Source organism: Alternaria arbusti, assembly GCF_024043155.1.
Source record: "Alternaria arbusti strain BMP 1465 chromosome Unknown scaffold_11, whole genome shotgun sequence".
Taxonomy (NCBI): domain Eukaryota; kingdom Fungi; phylum Ascomycota; class Dothideomycetes; order Pleosporales; family Pleosporaceae; genus Alternaria; species Alternaria arbusti.
This window is the reverse complement of record NW_026249951.1, coordinates 850,600-865,493: the sequence shown is the minus strand read 5'-3', so window position 1 is coordinate 865,493 and position 14,894 is coordinate 850,600. Positions and strand designations below refer to the sequence as shown.

The window sequence follows — 14,894 nt, the reverse complement described above, 5'->3', positions numbered from 1 at the left end:
CCCCCCCCCCCCCCCCCCCCCCCCTCACGGCGCTGCTGACATCCTGCTACCGCTCAGGCACGCAAACTCGTCGAAGCCTTCTACTGTCGGCAGCAATCAGGGCAGCCCAGGGCAGCCATGAGCTTATCCAAAGGTGGCGGACAGCTCGTGTTTGTGCATGTGGCGGTATTAGAATGGTACGCCTAATTCGGCATAGTAGCTTTTGGCGTTCAATGAGGTTGCGAAGATCAACACGTGGGGGAGCGAACGGCCATGGTCGACTACCAGACGGGCCAGCCAACTCCAGGGCTCGATTCAGCCACGCGTGGCTTTCCCTTGGAATCTCGGAAGATGTTTTGATGCAGCCTGCACGAACTCACAAGGAACCGGATTTCATAAATCAAGATGCTGTTGCCCACTCATCGCAGCGTTCGCAGCTGAACGACCTCGGAAGCATCGCAGACGGGAGGAGCCGGAGAATGCACCATGATTTGGACATCAGCGGCAATCACACATTCCAAAGGACTCCAGTGATGAAGGCCTGGACGCTTGGATCGCGGCAATGAACGCCACCAAGCCTGCCCAGGTGACTTCGGCGAACCAAACGAGATTGGATGCGCTGATTGAGAACGCACGAATAGCGCCAGTTCGCATGCGTCCTCTTCTGTTGACCGGTTTGCCTTGTGGTATCGGGCTATGCACGCTGTCTGAAATCTGCCTTCGGTAGTCCGTGTCATGGTGGAGGCTGAAGCTTTGCGCATTCACAATATGAAAGATGCTGCCCCAAGGCGGTTCTGCACGACAGACCCCGTTACATACTGACTATTGCCGGAACCCTCGCACGTAGGTACAACTACCATACTGTTACAGTTCTGTCACCCCTATCGCTACAATGGGCCTCCGTAAATGGATCATGCGTCCAATGAGAGGCCACCAAGTTGGGGTGCCGGACATAACAACAGGCGGGAGCGGTATACCGGTAGGTTTCCCTCTGCCACTCGTAGTAGTCCTAGGATCCATCTTCTCTCGCTAATCTGATGGACAGGAGATAAGGCGTCGACGGTGGACTCTCGCGACGATTGATTCAGCGCCCTTCCAGGTCTGGGTAGTAGTAGTAGCTGGGATCGGCTTCCTAACAGATTCGTTCGGCCTTTTTGCTTTGAATGTCGTTACCCCCATGCTCGGTTATGTCTACTGGCCTAATCGCAACGAAGGCGGTATACCCTCGGTGCCGTCCTCTGTCAAGACAGCCATGATGTGTTCCACACTAGCGGGTACAATGGTCGGCCAGATAGGATTCGGCTTCGCGGCAGACATATTGGGCCGACGAAAAATGTATGGTCTTGAGCTGGTAATCGTCATCGTTGGCACAATGCTGCTGCTCATGAGTTCGAACGGGGAGAAGAACAGCATGGCAATTGGAGGATGGCTGATCACCTGGCGAGCGATCATGGGTAAGAAGCGAATTGATGTACGAATGCATCGTAAGACTGACGATAACTAGGGATCGGTATCGGGGCGGACTACCCTTTGAGTGCTGTAGGTATTGTTTCCAACGTGGCCGTGCTGATGCTAATCGTGGGTTCAGGTCATTACTGCCGAGTTCGCACCTCGCAAACATCGTGCGCGAATGTTGAGCTGGGTTTTCTTCGCCCAACCTGTTGGACAGCTGCTCGCCAATGTTCTATCACTTGCTGCAGTGGAGTCGTACAAGCCATGGATCAAGGAGGCCACGCAGTCTTGTCAGCCTGCCGACTTGGAGTGCTTCCGAGCTATCGATCGACTTTGGAGGCTCGTAGTTGGGATCGGCATTGTGCCGGCTCTCATCGCTCTGCTCTTTCGATTCACGATACCAGAGAGTCCGAGGTATACGCTGGACATCTTGCAAAACACAAAAAGCACCCTCGAAGATACGGCGAACTACTTTGGTGCGCCCGGAACAGACCCCGAACATGGCGAGAGGGAACTGCTAGATCTGGCTGCAACACAGGAAGTTCCGAGGCCTGTATCGAGGCAATCGACCAACGCTTCGGTGATTGCACCCGACGAGGAGATTGAGAGCGACAGTGACTCCGGACACCGACTCAGTGACGTACATCTTCGTCCCGCCGCAGTGCCTCGCGGCCGGCTTCCTCCAGGCGACCCGGATTTTGTTCCTCCACTTGCCTCGTGGGCCGACGCAAAACAATTCTTTGTAGTGGAAAAAAACTGGCAGTACCTTCTAGGAACGTCGTTGGCCTGGCTGTTTCTCGATTTCGCGTGTAGGTACACTGCCAGACCACTGCGGTAAAACCACTGACTTTGAGACAGTCTATGGGTTGGGCCTCTCTTCACCAGAAATTGTCAGCCACATCTGGCAGGGAAACAACAACAGCAGATCTTCCGTCTACCAGACGTTGAGTGATAATAGCAAACACACCCTGGTGATGGTTTCCATAGGGACAGTTGTCGGCGGCCTGCTAATGATCAAGATTGTCAAGCATGTGTCGCCAAAAGTGATTCAGTTCTGGGGGTTCTTGGTTCTATTCGTTCTCTTCATCGTAACCGGAAGTGCTTGGACCAACCTACTCGACAGCAGTCGCTCGGGACTCATTGTGCTTTACGTGCTCAGCCACATCGCCTTCAACCTGGGACCGAATGTGACGACTTTTAGTAAGTGATATCCGTGTGCGACCTGTTGTGAAACATCTACTAATTTCGTGCATCAAGTTATCCCTGCCGAGATATTCCCTACGAGGTACCGGTGCACCTGCCACGGCATAGCTGCGGCTAGTGGCAAACTCGGGTGAGGACAAACCGCGGAAGAACTGCATATGAGACATTTACTGACTTCGAAAACTCGCACCATAGGTCTTGGGTGGTGCAAGTCTTTCTGGCATATGCATTCCAATCCGACAAATCCGAACCCACAAGCGATTTTGAATGGGAACGCAAGAATTTCGGACATATCCTGCAAGTAATGAGCGCTTTCATGCTAGCAGGTGCCGTAACAACATATTTCTTGGTCCCGGAAACAAGAGACCACGATAACAAGAGTCGGACACTGGAGGTTTTGGCGTGTGGCAAGAAGGTTATCGATGAGCTGAACCGCCAGCGGAAGAAGGAAGATGAAGACGACTGAGATGGATTGTACCAGAATGAACTTGATGAAGTTAGGGAAGATACGGTAGTCGGTTGCGGATGATGAAGCAATGGACAAGCGTAGTAGCGTAGTCGGCTGGATGTTGATGATGCGGTACCCAGCCACCCGGCCCCACATCCCTCCAGGGCTGGTCAATGACGCAGGAGGCACGTTTGGCGCTAATTTCGTCCGGAGCTACGCAGCTTCTTCTGACCCTCACGTGCTGCTATCTTGAGTACCCACCATTGCGAAGCCTGGGCCCCGAAGACGATGGTGTGCTTCCTTCCATCAGATTCCATCGGAGGATGCTAGGAAAATGACACGGACATTTCTCCTTCTCTCAGTCAGGACGTTACGGGACCGTCCGGGAGGGGGATATAAGAGAAGAGGCTTGATGGGCAATGTCCGAGATGTTGCATAATGAATGATGGTAGAACAAAAAGATGACTTGGGAGAACCGATAGCTGCCTGCCCCTGTCGTACAGCTCTTCGAAGCGCCTTCGCGTCTATTGCCAAAGCAAGGTGATTTTCTTCCACCATGGCCCTTTCATATTCATTGTTCGCGCCGGCACCTCCTCAGCAAGCACCTGATCCATACCCGTCTTCAGATCTACCTCTGCTGGATCATAAGCCCAACTATCGCTCCAGGCCCAAATCCGATGCCCCCCATAGAACAGGAAGAACATGGGAATACCCACGTACGCAGTAAAGAAAGAGCTAACGTCCCACTTCTCAGGCCAGAAGACATCGAACCCGTTGACCAAACAGAGAATTGTAAAGCTGATGATGACGCACCAAGCACCCCACTTGTTCACCGGTGAGCGATATGGAAGATCCGTGATGTTTTGCGTTTCGCAGGCTTTCCGGAAGCGCAGAAAGATGATGCCGCAGCAGATCCAGGAGATGAATCCAGACGTGTTTGTTAAATTCACGAACCAGTTAAAGACGACCGCACTCTCGCTGCCTACGTTTAGGTATGCCAGAACGCAGAACAACGAAGAGGCAGTAACAGCCCAATACGGTACACCGGACTTGGTGCATGCTTTGAAGACGGAAGGTGCGTTGCCAGACAGGGCGAGCGCGTATAGCGACCGCGAGGACAAAAATAGGAAGGAGTTTCCGGACGACCATGCACTGATGATGATACCTGCGTTGATGATGCTGTCCAGCACGGGGATGCCAGCGTTCTTAATTCCTGCAACAAAGGGCGACGAGCCAGCTCCAGAACCACCAGACGTAATGATGGGGTCGTCGGAGGGGCAAATGATTCCGATAGCCAGTACGCTGCCAACATAGAAGAAGAGTAGGCGGTATATGTATCTGCGTGCCGCAGTAGGCAAGTTGCGACGCGGTGACTGCATCTCGCCACCTGTTGCAACGAGAAGCTCGGGAGCAAACGTGAAGGGGAACTAGACATGAGGGTCAAACAAGTAGATATAAGGCTTCGCCGGAAGCATGCTTACAGCAGAGAGTACCATAGTGGATAAGAGGGCCACAAATCGCCCAGCATTCCCTTCTTCTAGATACGTATTCGCCGCGCCAGGGTTCTTCCAGTACCGGAAGCCGAGTCGGTCATGCTGTGGACCGCCGCCTTTAAGATAAATGTATAAAGTCAGTGGTTGTATCATACGCAGTTTGTGCAGGGGTATTACTAACCCCAAAACAAAACAAATGACAGAATCAGGAGCCCTAAAATCATGATAACCTTTGTTCCGGCAAACCAGAACTCTGTCTCGCCGTAGAACCTGACTGGAAAGCAGTTCAGTCCAACGATGACAATGATCATGACTGTGATCCACACTGCGATGTTCACGGGCGGGTTCCAATACTCAATGACCAACCCGGCTGCCGTGATTTCGTAAGGCACAAGGATACCGAGCGAGTAGAAGTATAGCCAACCCAGGCCGAACCCCATAGAGCGCGACACATAGCGGTAACCGAAAAGGTTCTGAAGGTACAAGGTCAGTCGTATGTCACATGCCTTGGGTACGGCCACAAGTTACCATGGAAGACCCCGGGGTCGGCAGATAGGCCGCGACTTCAATGATACCCGCAACGGTACAGAAGATCAAGAATGACATGGCGATGTACGTGGACAGGATGAAGGCCGGGCCGCCACGAGCGAGGGTTTGGCCTGAGCCGACAAAGAGCCCAGTACCTATTGTGCCACCCAACGCAATCATTTGAGCATGTCTACGTTCCGTCAGTCTTTGAGGATATAGGGTATCAAGAGGGGTCTACTGACCGTGACTTCAGACCACGCTGCGTAGTCTCATAACGCTCGTCGAATATCTCTCCCGCAACAATCTCTGGATCGACAGCGGAGCTTTTCCTGCGACTCGCCGTATGCGACTTGCGAACATGGCCAATGCCATAGTCCACGCTCTGTTCTCCGATAGCCGAGTCTTCTGCCTTCTTCTCGGACATGACTGCTTTTGGGACTCTGACGGTAAACAATCAGTCAAGAAGTAGAAAAGGGAGTTGAATTGTAGATAAGAGTCTTGCATGCAGTCGGATCAAGTAAACCCGGTCAGCATGCTAGCCGTGTAACTAAGGAATGCTTGTCCAGCTGCGATACGTAGTCCCACGCGGATTCACCAAGCCGGATATGATAACCCCAGATGAACGCTGATATGGCTTTCTCCATACGCTCACGTCAAGCCGCGGACGATGGTCCGGTGGAACGAGTCGAGACTGGCAAGGATACGAACCAGGGCTGAAGATAGGCGCCGATAAGGACAACGGCAAGAGAGTACAAGAGCTGATAAGCTTCTTCAGTGTTCATAGACGAGCTAGGCTACTTGTAGAGATGTTCGATTCCATCTGCACATCCGTGGGTGCAGCATGGAACTGCGCAGCTGCGTAGAAGTGCTTGTGTGCAGGTGGTCTCGGAAGGCACGACAAACACGCTCGCACATAGAACATGCCCAGGTGTGCTTGGCGAGCCTTATATCTCGGTATCGAATCAGGAATCGGAGTACGAGATATAGCCCTACAAGAAGTAATGATGCACCAGGGATGCCCACTGACACGGCGTGTTGTTATCGCAATCGTCCGAACAGCGCCGTCCAAGCCTGTTTCGGCTAGCAATCCATCTAGCTGAGAGAGGCAGCTACGGTTGTCATCATTCCGCCATACATGTTTTAAGCGTAGGCAACACGCTTAAGTTTCGGAATATGAGTGATGTAGAGCAGCTGTCGTAAACGCGACCAGCAAGATTAGCGCACTTTCCGCCAAGGGCTTTTCGCATGTGGAGTAGACGGGCCAAGGTACGATGGCTATTGAGCACCATGCCAAGAAGGTGTTACTGCATGGATATGGGAGTTGCTACAAGATTTCTACCTAGCTACATCTCGAGTCAACGGGTAGTGTTGTAGGTGTCGGGATAGACAGGCGTGTCGGAGACTGTGTGACCGATGCAACCCGAGTGTCTTTGGTGTATTCCTGCAAGAGTATGACTCGTTTCACGACACAACTTGATGGTTTGTGACTACAATAAACATCTCACGTTACTGTCTGGCATCAACTGACAACCTCCTGGCCTCACCATGTCAATTCCTTCTGCGGTCTCTTGACCATGCCTGGAGGTACACAACCCCACGAGCATACGCTGACTCTCAGTGGAAGAAAGTCACCTGAGCCCCGGCTCCAGAATTCAACCCACTCGGCGCGTGCCACAACGTAATGCTTGCGACAGACATGGCACTCGCGGAAGAGACCGTATCCGTCGGCAGCGTTCGCTTCTGCTCGCGAGAGAATGGCTTCGACCATGGGGAGAGCACACGGGCTGAGGTAGTCACGTATTTTGTGCGGCTCCAAAGAGTGAAGTGCCATATGCAGGGTCGTTGTGAAGAGGGAGGAAACTTTGCTTGTGCACGGAGGGACGAACCACGGTGAGGAAGGTAGGCCGTATGTACCCTGATTCGTCTCGATGATGACCGGGTAGTGTTCCTGGTCGGAAGTAGGGAGCTTTGGAGAGCCCTTGAGAAGCTTGCCATCCTGCCCATAGTAAGAAACCAGAGTCCGAGCAATGTACCGTGGCGTGTGGGCAACGGCATCGCCCTCTACTAAAGCCTCTAGGCGCAACGAAGGGTGGTGCGAATAGAAGCCAACATCTTCAGCGGGGCACTCTCGGGCGTCGTCTGCACCGCCAAAAGAGTTGGCCCAGGACTCGAAATAGCGGATGCGCCAGACAGCCTGGTCGCGGTCTTTGCACGTTGCCAGCGTTGGATAGAGATGAGCGAGCTGCTTGTTTGCGTCTTCTCGTACGCCATCGAGGTGGTGAAGGGGCCCTTGGTGTTGCTTCTGGTAGTCGGTGAGGGAGAAGCGGCGGAAGGACATTGGCTGGAGCAGATCAGTGCCCATGAGAGTGAGGCGGGTCATGTTTCCATGTGGGGCAAGAAGAGTGACGATGTCGAAGGGGAGGTAGTGAAGCTTGTTGAGGGATACGTCGAGGGCCTCGAGCTTGCGCAGGCGGCTGATTTGCTGGGGAAGCTCGTCGATGTCGTTCTGGCGCAGATAGAGGCCAGTGAGATCGTCGAGGTGGAACAAAGCGGGCACGAGGCGACGGAGCTTGTTCTTGCCGAGGTTGACGTGGAGCCTGGGGAGCAGAGAGCGGTACTGGCCCGCCGTGGGGAGCTCGTTGTCGTAGACGGGAGGGTGGCTGATGACGGAATTGAGCTCGCCAATGCGTGTGATGTCGCGGTCGGCGAGGTCGAGGCCAACGAGGTCGTACGACTCGCGGTCCGCGGCAAGGCCGTCGTCGATGTGCCGGTTGAAGACGGCCGCTGGAGTGGCGTGTCTCGCCACGTCGACGTCGACGTCCATGGCCTCATCGTCGGCAGCTCGCGCGTGGAGCGAGCGGGGGAGCGAGACGGCGGCGCGGAGAGAGGCTGGCGGCATGTACGGGGGCGGGGGCAGGTCGTCGCAGCTGCTGGTCGCGTCGCTGAGCATGTAGATGCCCGAGTCCAAGTTGCGCGCGAACTTGGTCTTCTTGACTTGGGGGCTGGCGTGGGCAGACGCGTGCGTGTCCCACCACGCGCCCTTGCGCTTGTTCTTGTGTATGCGCGGGGACTCGTAGTTGGCCACGTCGACCGACTCGCACGAGTCGTCGCTGGAGAAGACGGGCGGAGGGGAGCTCGACTTGGTGGTGAAGGCCGTGGGGTGCCGCTCGAAGAAGGGGCTGGGCGCGAGGTCGTCGGTGCCCGCGCACGGCGGCGAAGAGGGCAGCGCCTCGTCAAAGTCCATGGCGAGCTGCTTGTCGGCGTCGTCGTCGTCGTTGCGCAGGAGAGATGCCGCTGCTGTGGGAGGAGGCTGCGCCGACGCGTGCCACGGCCTCGGCAGCCACGAACCCCCCGTCATAGCTTCGTCCAGGGCGGCCGATACCACCCCATCACGTGACTATCCCAGATGAGCGATAGGTCCCTACCAGACCTCGGGAACCTGGAGAAGAGCTGCGTGCGTGACTGGGGCACACGAAGCCGAGCGGACAAGCATATCAAGACGCAAAGGGCGTGGGTGAGTATTCAACGGACCCAGACTTGATGTTGACATTTGGTTTAGTCTTAAATGCTCTCCTAGCATGAGGTGAGGTTGCGGCGACGGTGTACTGTAAACCACGCTGTCGGCACACGTCGGCCCGTCTGGGGCAGGTCATGGCACGATGGCCCTACCGCGTCGCACACAATCGATGACGCGACGGCAAACAGGACAGGAGGCGCAGCGATGCCAGGATGTGCACGCGAGGCTTGTCGTGACTGGGCGCTGTCTGGGCGGATGCAGTCGCCGAGCCGCGTTCGAACAGCGTCCTCAGGCAGTGCCGGGCGAGAGTCTTGCCAACTGTGGTAGACAGGCGTCGCGACAGACACACAGACCTGGACCCAGCTACGGGAGCAGGGTGAGGTAAGCCGGGCCGCTGGGCAGGCACGCAGCGTGTTGGCACTTTCCAAGCTTGGCGCCCCATGTGGATCATGGCGACAGCCCTGGAGGGCTGGCGCGGGTCCAAGACGTCGGACAAGACGTCGTCTGCTCGGCGTCGTTCCGTATACGCTGGGTACGGGGCGCGGCATTGGCGTCGTCTCTTCGCCATCCATGCTTCAAGACGCTCTCTGCGCCCTTCCACTCTCCGAAGAGAAGCAGGATGCCTCCACGCGCGGCCTTGTAGCGACTGCGACCCCATCTCGAGACGACGCTCGAAGACTACACAGCCACCATGGCGGGCGCAATCGTGAGCCAGACATGGATCCTCACCAAGAAGACGCTGCTCGTCGTCTTCGTGCGCCACTGGTTCTTCACGAGTGTCCGCGCATTCTGGGCTCCCATTATCTTTGTATGTCGACGCCTCGTCGCCCCCCGCACAACAATGGCTAACCAGGGCTCTGCCGCAGATGTTCTTCATATCTTATGCGAAAAACTTCTTTGTCCCGCCGTCAGAGTACGGCATCGGTGAGCCGTCTCTCATCCGCTCCTTTCCCGAAGCCCTCAGTGCTGCCCAAGGCGGCCGTGACAAGGTCGTCTTCGTCAACAACGGACACACTGGTGGCGAAATTCAAGACGTTATTGCACAGCTATCCACCCAGGTCCGCGACGCTGGCCTGCAGGCTGTGACTATTCAGCAGGATGTTCAACTGCTTTCGACGTGCGAGAGCTCGCTGCGGGGCGCCAGCACATGCTATGGTGCAGTGTCCTTCCTTTCCAGTCCGAGCCAAGGCCAGGGCGAGAGCTGGAACTACACCATCCGATCCGACGGAGCGCTGGGAGAGGAAATCTACGTGGGCCAGGACGACAACGATGTCCAGGTCTACATTCTGCCCTTCCAGCGCGCCATCGACCAGGCCATCGCCTCCGTCGAGGGCTTTGCTGCCATCCCCGCCACCGACGAGTACCCGTACACAGAGCGTACGCAGCAAGAATATGACGATCGCATCAGGACCCTGTACATGGGTGCACTCATCAACATCATGGGCGTGGCTCTGTACATTGGCGTGTGCGGCGTCACCTATCAGCTCACGGGGCAAATGGCCGAGGAGAGAGAACGCGGCATATCCCAGCTAGTCGAAGCCATGTCGCCCGCCAAAAAGCCATGGCACACGCAGTTTGCCCGTCTTCTGTCCATGCATATTGCTTTCGACATCATCTACTTCCCGGGCTGGGTCATTATGGGCGCCATCCTTTGGGCTCTGGCTTTCCAAACCTCCAACCCTGCCATATTGATCATCTTCCACATCCTTGCTGGCCTGTCCTTGACCAGCTTCTCCATCTTCGGCGCAGCTTTCTTCCGCAAAGCCCAACTATCTGGTATCACCATCGTCATCGTCCCGATCCTCCTGGCCATCATCGCCCAAGTCGCTGGACCTTTCAGCACAGCTGCTGTATACGTTCTGAGCCTGCTCTTTCCGTCCATCAACTACGTCTTCTTCATTATTTGCGTGGCCCGTTTTGAGCGACAGCTCGTTGGAATGAACCTCGTCCAAGCCGCGCCCGACTACCAGGACCACATCTGGACTACTCCCGGCATCGTCTTCTGCATATTTGCCATTATACAGACTTTTGTGTACCCTGTTCTGGGCGCTCTTGTTGAGCGCTGGCTCTACGGCACCGTTTCGGCCGACCGGAAGACTACAACGTCTTCGCCGGATCACAACATCATCCTGACAAACTTTTGTAAGCACTGGACTCCCAGTTGGTTTCGCAGCAACGTCCTTGCCAAGTTCGGCGTCAAGCCACCGGAAACAGTCGTCGCCGTGCAAGACTTCAGCATGAAGGCGCGCAAAGGCCAGATTATGGTTTTGCTTGGTGCCAATGGTAGTGGCAAGTCCACCACGCTGGACGCCATCGCGGGTCTCAACTCCATCACTAGTGGAGCGATCGAGATTGATGGCACCGGAGGCCTTGGACTGTGCCCCCAGAAAAATGTCATGTGGGATGAGCTGACTGTTTACGAACACGTTCGTATCTTTAACCAGTTAAAGTCAACCGGCACCTACGATACCAAAGATACCATCGAAAACCTGATACGCGCTTGCGATCTGGGGCACAAGATCAGAGCACAGTCCTGCACACTTTCTGGGGGTCAAAAGCGCAAGCTTCAGCTGGCCATGATGTTCACCGGCGGTTCAAAAGTCTGCTGCGTCGATGAGGTGTCGTCCGGATTGGATCCACTCTCGCGAAGGAAGATCTGGGAGATTCTACTCGCTGAGCGGGGTGACCGCACCTTCTTGCTCACGACACATTTTCTCGACGAGGCAGATGTCCTTGCCGACTACGTTGCCATCCTTTCCCGCGGTATCCTCAAAACGAAGGGTACTTCGGTTCAGCTCAAACATGAAGTCGGCGCTGGATACCACGTTACGTATCCGAAAGACGCTCCTGTCAAGCCCCCAGTGGATGCCATCAAGAAACCGGCACCTTCCGAAGGCATGCTACAGTACCAATTCGAGAACGCACTGCCCGCCACCAAATTCGTTGATATTCTGAGACATCATGACGTCAAGAACTACGACATTGTTGGCCCGACATTGGAGGATGTCTTCCTGGCCAATGCTGAGGAAGTCAAGGAGTACAACCTAATGGACGCTGACCACGGTGGGCAAGCTGGAACCCCAACGTCGGACAAGGATCGAGACGTACCTTCAGATCACTCTGACACCGACAAGACGCTAGAAATGAGCAAAGGTCGTGGCACTAGTCTACTCAGGCAGATACTCATACTTGTACAGAAGCGTATCACCATTGTCAAACGCAACTTTTGGCCCTACATATTCGCTTTACTCCTTCCGATTGTGGCGGCGGGACTAGTCACACTGTTCCTAAAGGATTACGAGGCTGTGGGATGCGATCCTGGAGCCAGCGCTAACGATCCTACCATATTCTCGCTTTCCAACGTAGACGATGTCCCTCTCATCCCCATCGGTCCGGCAAGTACCGTCGGTCCTGCTATCGACACCATCATTCAACGAACAGGAGTCTCCGAGGACAGTTTTCACCTCGTGGACACACTCGATGAATTCAACGACTACGTCAACACGCGTTTCCGCAACATCACACCCGGTGGCTTCTTCCTAAATGATAACGGCCCGCCACTCATGGCTTACCTTGCTAATGGCGGTGTCATCGGTGGCCTCATCACACTGAATACTCTCGACAACATCTTGACAAACATCACCATCTCCACACAGTACCAGCAATTCGCCGTGCCATTTGCTCCTAATATGGGCGACACGCTACAGCTGATTTTGTATTTTGGCCTGGCCATGTGTGTCTACCCAGCGCTATTTGCTCTATATCCGACACAAGAGCGGCTTAGGAATGTCCGAGCGCTGCACTACAGCAACGGTATCCGGGCTGTGCCACTGTGGCTGGCATACACGGCGTTTGATTTCCTGTTCGTGCTTGTGATCTCTGCCGTCACTACAGGGATCTTTGCTGCAGTAAGTTCCTATTGGCACATACAAATCTGCATGGCTAACGTTGCTACAGGCTTCCGATGCGTGGTATGCACCAGGGTACCTCTTCGTGGTGTTCTTTCTCTACGGCCTGTGTGCGACGCTCTTTGCTTACCTAATCTCCATTGTCGTCACGTCGCAACTGGCGGCATTTGCCTTCGCTGCTGGAGGCATGGTGTCGCTCTACCTGATATACTTTATCGGTTACATGGCCATACTGACTTACGCACCCGCATACGCCATTGACTCCTACATTCAGTACTTCCACTGGACTGTCTCGTTGATCTCGCCCTCAGCAAGCCTACTGAGGACGCAACTGCTTTCTCTCAACTCTTTCAGCGTACTATGCGATGGCAATCAAATTCCCAGCTATCCTGGCGCTTTGACAGTGTACGGAGGACCCATTTTGTATCTCATTGTACAAATCATATTGCTTTTCACCGCTCTCGTGTGGTGGGACTCGGGCTACCGACCCGCGTTTCTCAACCGAGAAAAAAGCCGTCAGCAGCACTCGGAAGAGAATGTGGATACCATCCCTCCTGCTGTCGCTGCCGAAATAACACGCGCTGAGCAGAGCAAAGACAGCCTACGTGCGCTGCATTTACACAAAACGTTCGGCTCCAATCACGCTGTGAACGACATCACCTTTGGCATTCCCCAAGGCCAGGTTTTCGCTCTTCTTGGTCCCAATGGTGCTGGAAAGTCCTCGACTATCTCGCTCATCCGTGGAGACATTCGTCCTACGACACACATCAACGGAGGTGGTGACGTTCTGATCGAAGACATCTCAATCATCAGCAAGCGTGCAGCCGCACGAGGTCATCTCGGTGTGTGTCCGCAATTCGATGCCATGGATTCAATGACAGTAACGGAGCATCTGTACTTCTACGCTCGCGCTCGCGGCGTCCCCGACCCAAAGACCAGTGTTGATGCGATCCTCCAGGCTACCAGTTTGGGGCGCTTTCACGACCGTCTCGCGTCCAAACTCTCGGGTGGTAATAAGCGGAAGCTCAGTCTGGGCATTGCATTGATGGGCAATCCGTCTGTTTTACTGTTGGACGAACCGTCCTCGGGTATGGATGCAGCTGCGAAGAGAGTCATGTGGCGCACACTGCTCGGTGTAGCGGCACCTGGGCGTGCCTTGTTGATCACCACTCATTCCATGGAAGAAGCGGACAAGCTCGCCACCCGCGTCGGTATCATGAAGCGCAAAATGCTTGCGCTGGGGACAGTCAGTGATCTAGGGCAGCAGTATGGCGATGCTTGGGTCGTACAGCTTGTGCTCAAATCTGCACCCGAAACCACAGAAAAAGAGATGGAAGCCGTAAAGCAATGGGTTCAGAGGAAGATTCCCGGTGTTCAGCTCGACAAGTGGGGTTCGCGAGGTGGAGGCCACGGACAACTCCGATTCAAAGTACTCAAGGCTGCTTCCCCCGAATCGACTGCATCGCCCGCGCATCTTGACAATGCTCAAGATGGCAAGGTCACCGAAGCAGAGGTTCACCCAATCAACACTTCGTCCTCAGCTGCTTCAGCATCTGATCTAGGCGGCATTCCCGGCCTCATCCAGTTGCTAGAATCTAATCGCCAAGAGCTAGGCTTGGAATACTACTCGGTTTCGCCTACCACCTTGGACGAGGTGTTCCTCCGGGTTGTTGGCGAGGAGGAGGAAGAGACGAGTGGAAAGAAACCAAAGGGTACAAAGAGGAATGGATGGGGTCGCTTCATATGCTGTGGCTTGCTGCCTGCTTAGTGTGTAAACACTGTCGCAGAGACAAGCTGCCAGGCAAGCAACGAGCAGTCAGGATAATGAGTGATTGGGAAACTTCTCCCTGAGCCTTGACGTTGTATGATACCACAGCATTTAGCTTCTGTATATAGCTTGTCTAGTTATCCCACTTTATAATAGTCGAGCCCTAATCTTTTCGCCTTGAAGCTTGTTGGGCACGTTCCGCAGTCCTCACACGTCTTTTCCCAAACTCTCAGAATCGACTAGTGGAGTCTATGGGATGCTGGTGTTAAGATAACCCGACTTCGCCGTGAGTTCTCGGTAATCCTCAGCCAGTCTTTGTAGCGTCGCGCACCTGAGATGCCGCCATCGCCTACCTGGTCACTCAACAGGCCATATTGTACCACTCACTATCTGGTCGATATACTTTTTCCCAATAAAATTCTTCATGCCTCTCATTTGAGTCATAGCTCTTATTGCTGTCGAACAGTGTCTCGGTGTATATTGCAATCTTCTCGGTACTGAGGTGCTGCTACGGGATTAACTGCTCTTCCTTTTCTCTCAGATGCAGCCAGCTCTCCAAGATATCGAAGATCATTGAGTAGACTTCATGTCTGGATCG

The 14,894-nt window shown here is 54.6% G+C and overlaps 4 protein-coding genes across 4 annotated transcripts; 2 read left to right on the top strand and 2 right to left on the bottom strand.

Moving 5' to 3' along the window:
* Positions 1-1,156: 1,156 nt before the first annotated feature.
* Positions 1,157-3,100, top strand: J4E86_007922 (uncharacterized protein; the record flags this gene model as incomplete). Its single annotated transcript, XM_051448437.1, has 5 exons — positions 1,157-1,450; positions 1,568-2,240; positions 2,290-2,631; positions 2,689-2,764; positions 2,830-3,100. The coding sequence occupies 5 exons, from the start codon at positions 1,157-1,159 to the stop codon at positions 3,098-3,100; spliced, it is 1,656 nt and encodes a 551-aa protein (XP_051300704.1).
* Positions 3,101-3,606: 506 nt separating this feature from the next.
* On the bottom strand, positions 3,607-5,527 carry J4E86_007921 (uncharacterized protein; the record flags this gene model as incomplete). Its single annotated transcript, XM_051448436.1, has 5 exons — positions 3,607-4,509; positions 4,564-4,691; positions 4,757-5,048; positions 5,104-5,293; positions 5,346-5,527. The coding sequence occupies 5 exons, from the start codon at positions 5,525-5,527 to the stop codon at positions 3,607-3,609; spliced, it is 1,695 nt and encodes a 564-aa protein (XP_051300703.1).
* Positions 5,528-6,643: 1,116 nt separating this feature from the next.
* Positions 6,644-8,461, bottom strand: J4E86_007920 (uncharacterized protein; the record flags this gene model as incomplete). Its single annotated transcript, XM_051448435.1, has 2 exons — positions 6,644-8,397; positions 8,452-8,461. The coding sequence occupies 2 exons, from the start codon at positions 8,459-8,461 to the stop codon at positions 6,644-6,646; spliced, it is 1,764 nt and encodes a 587-aa protein (XP_051300702.1).
* An 850-nt stretch (positions 8,462-9,311) lies between these two features.
* On the top strand, positions 9,312-14,296 carry J4E86_007919 (uncharacterized protein; the record flags this gene model as incomplete). Its single annotated transcript, XM_051448434.1, has 3 exons — positions 9,312-9,428; positions 9,487-12,528; positions 12,578-14,296. The coding sequence occupies 3 exons, from the start codon at positions 9,312-9,314 to the stop codon at positions 14,294-14,296; spliced, it is 4,878 nt and encodes a 1,625-aa protein (XP_051300701.1).
* Between the last annotated feature and the right edge of the window lie 598 nt (positions 14,297-14,894).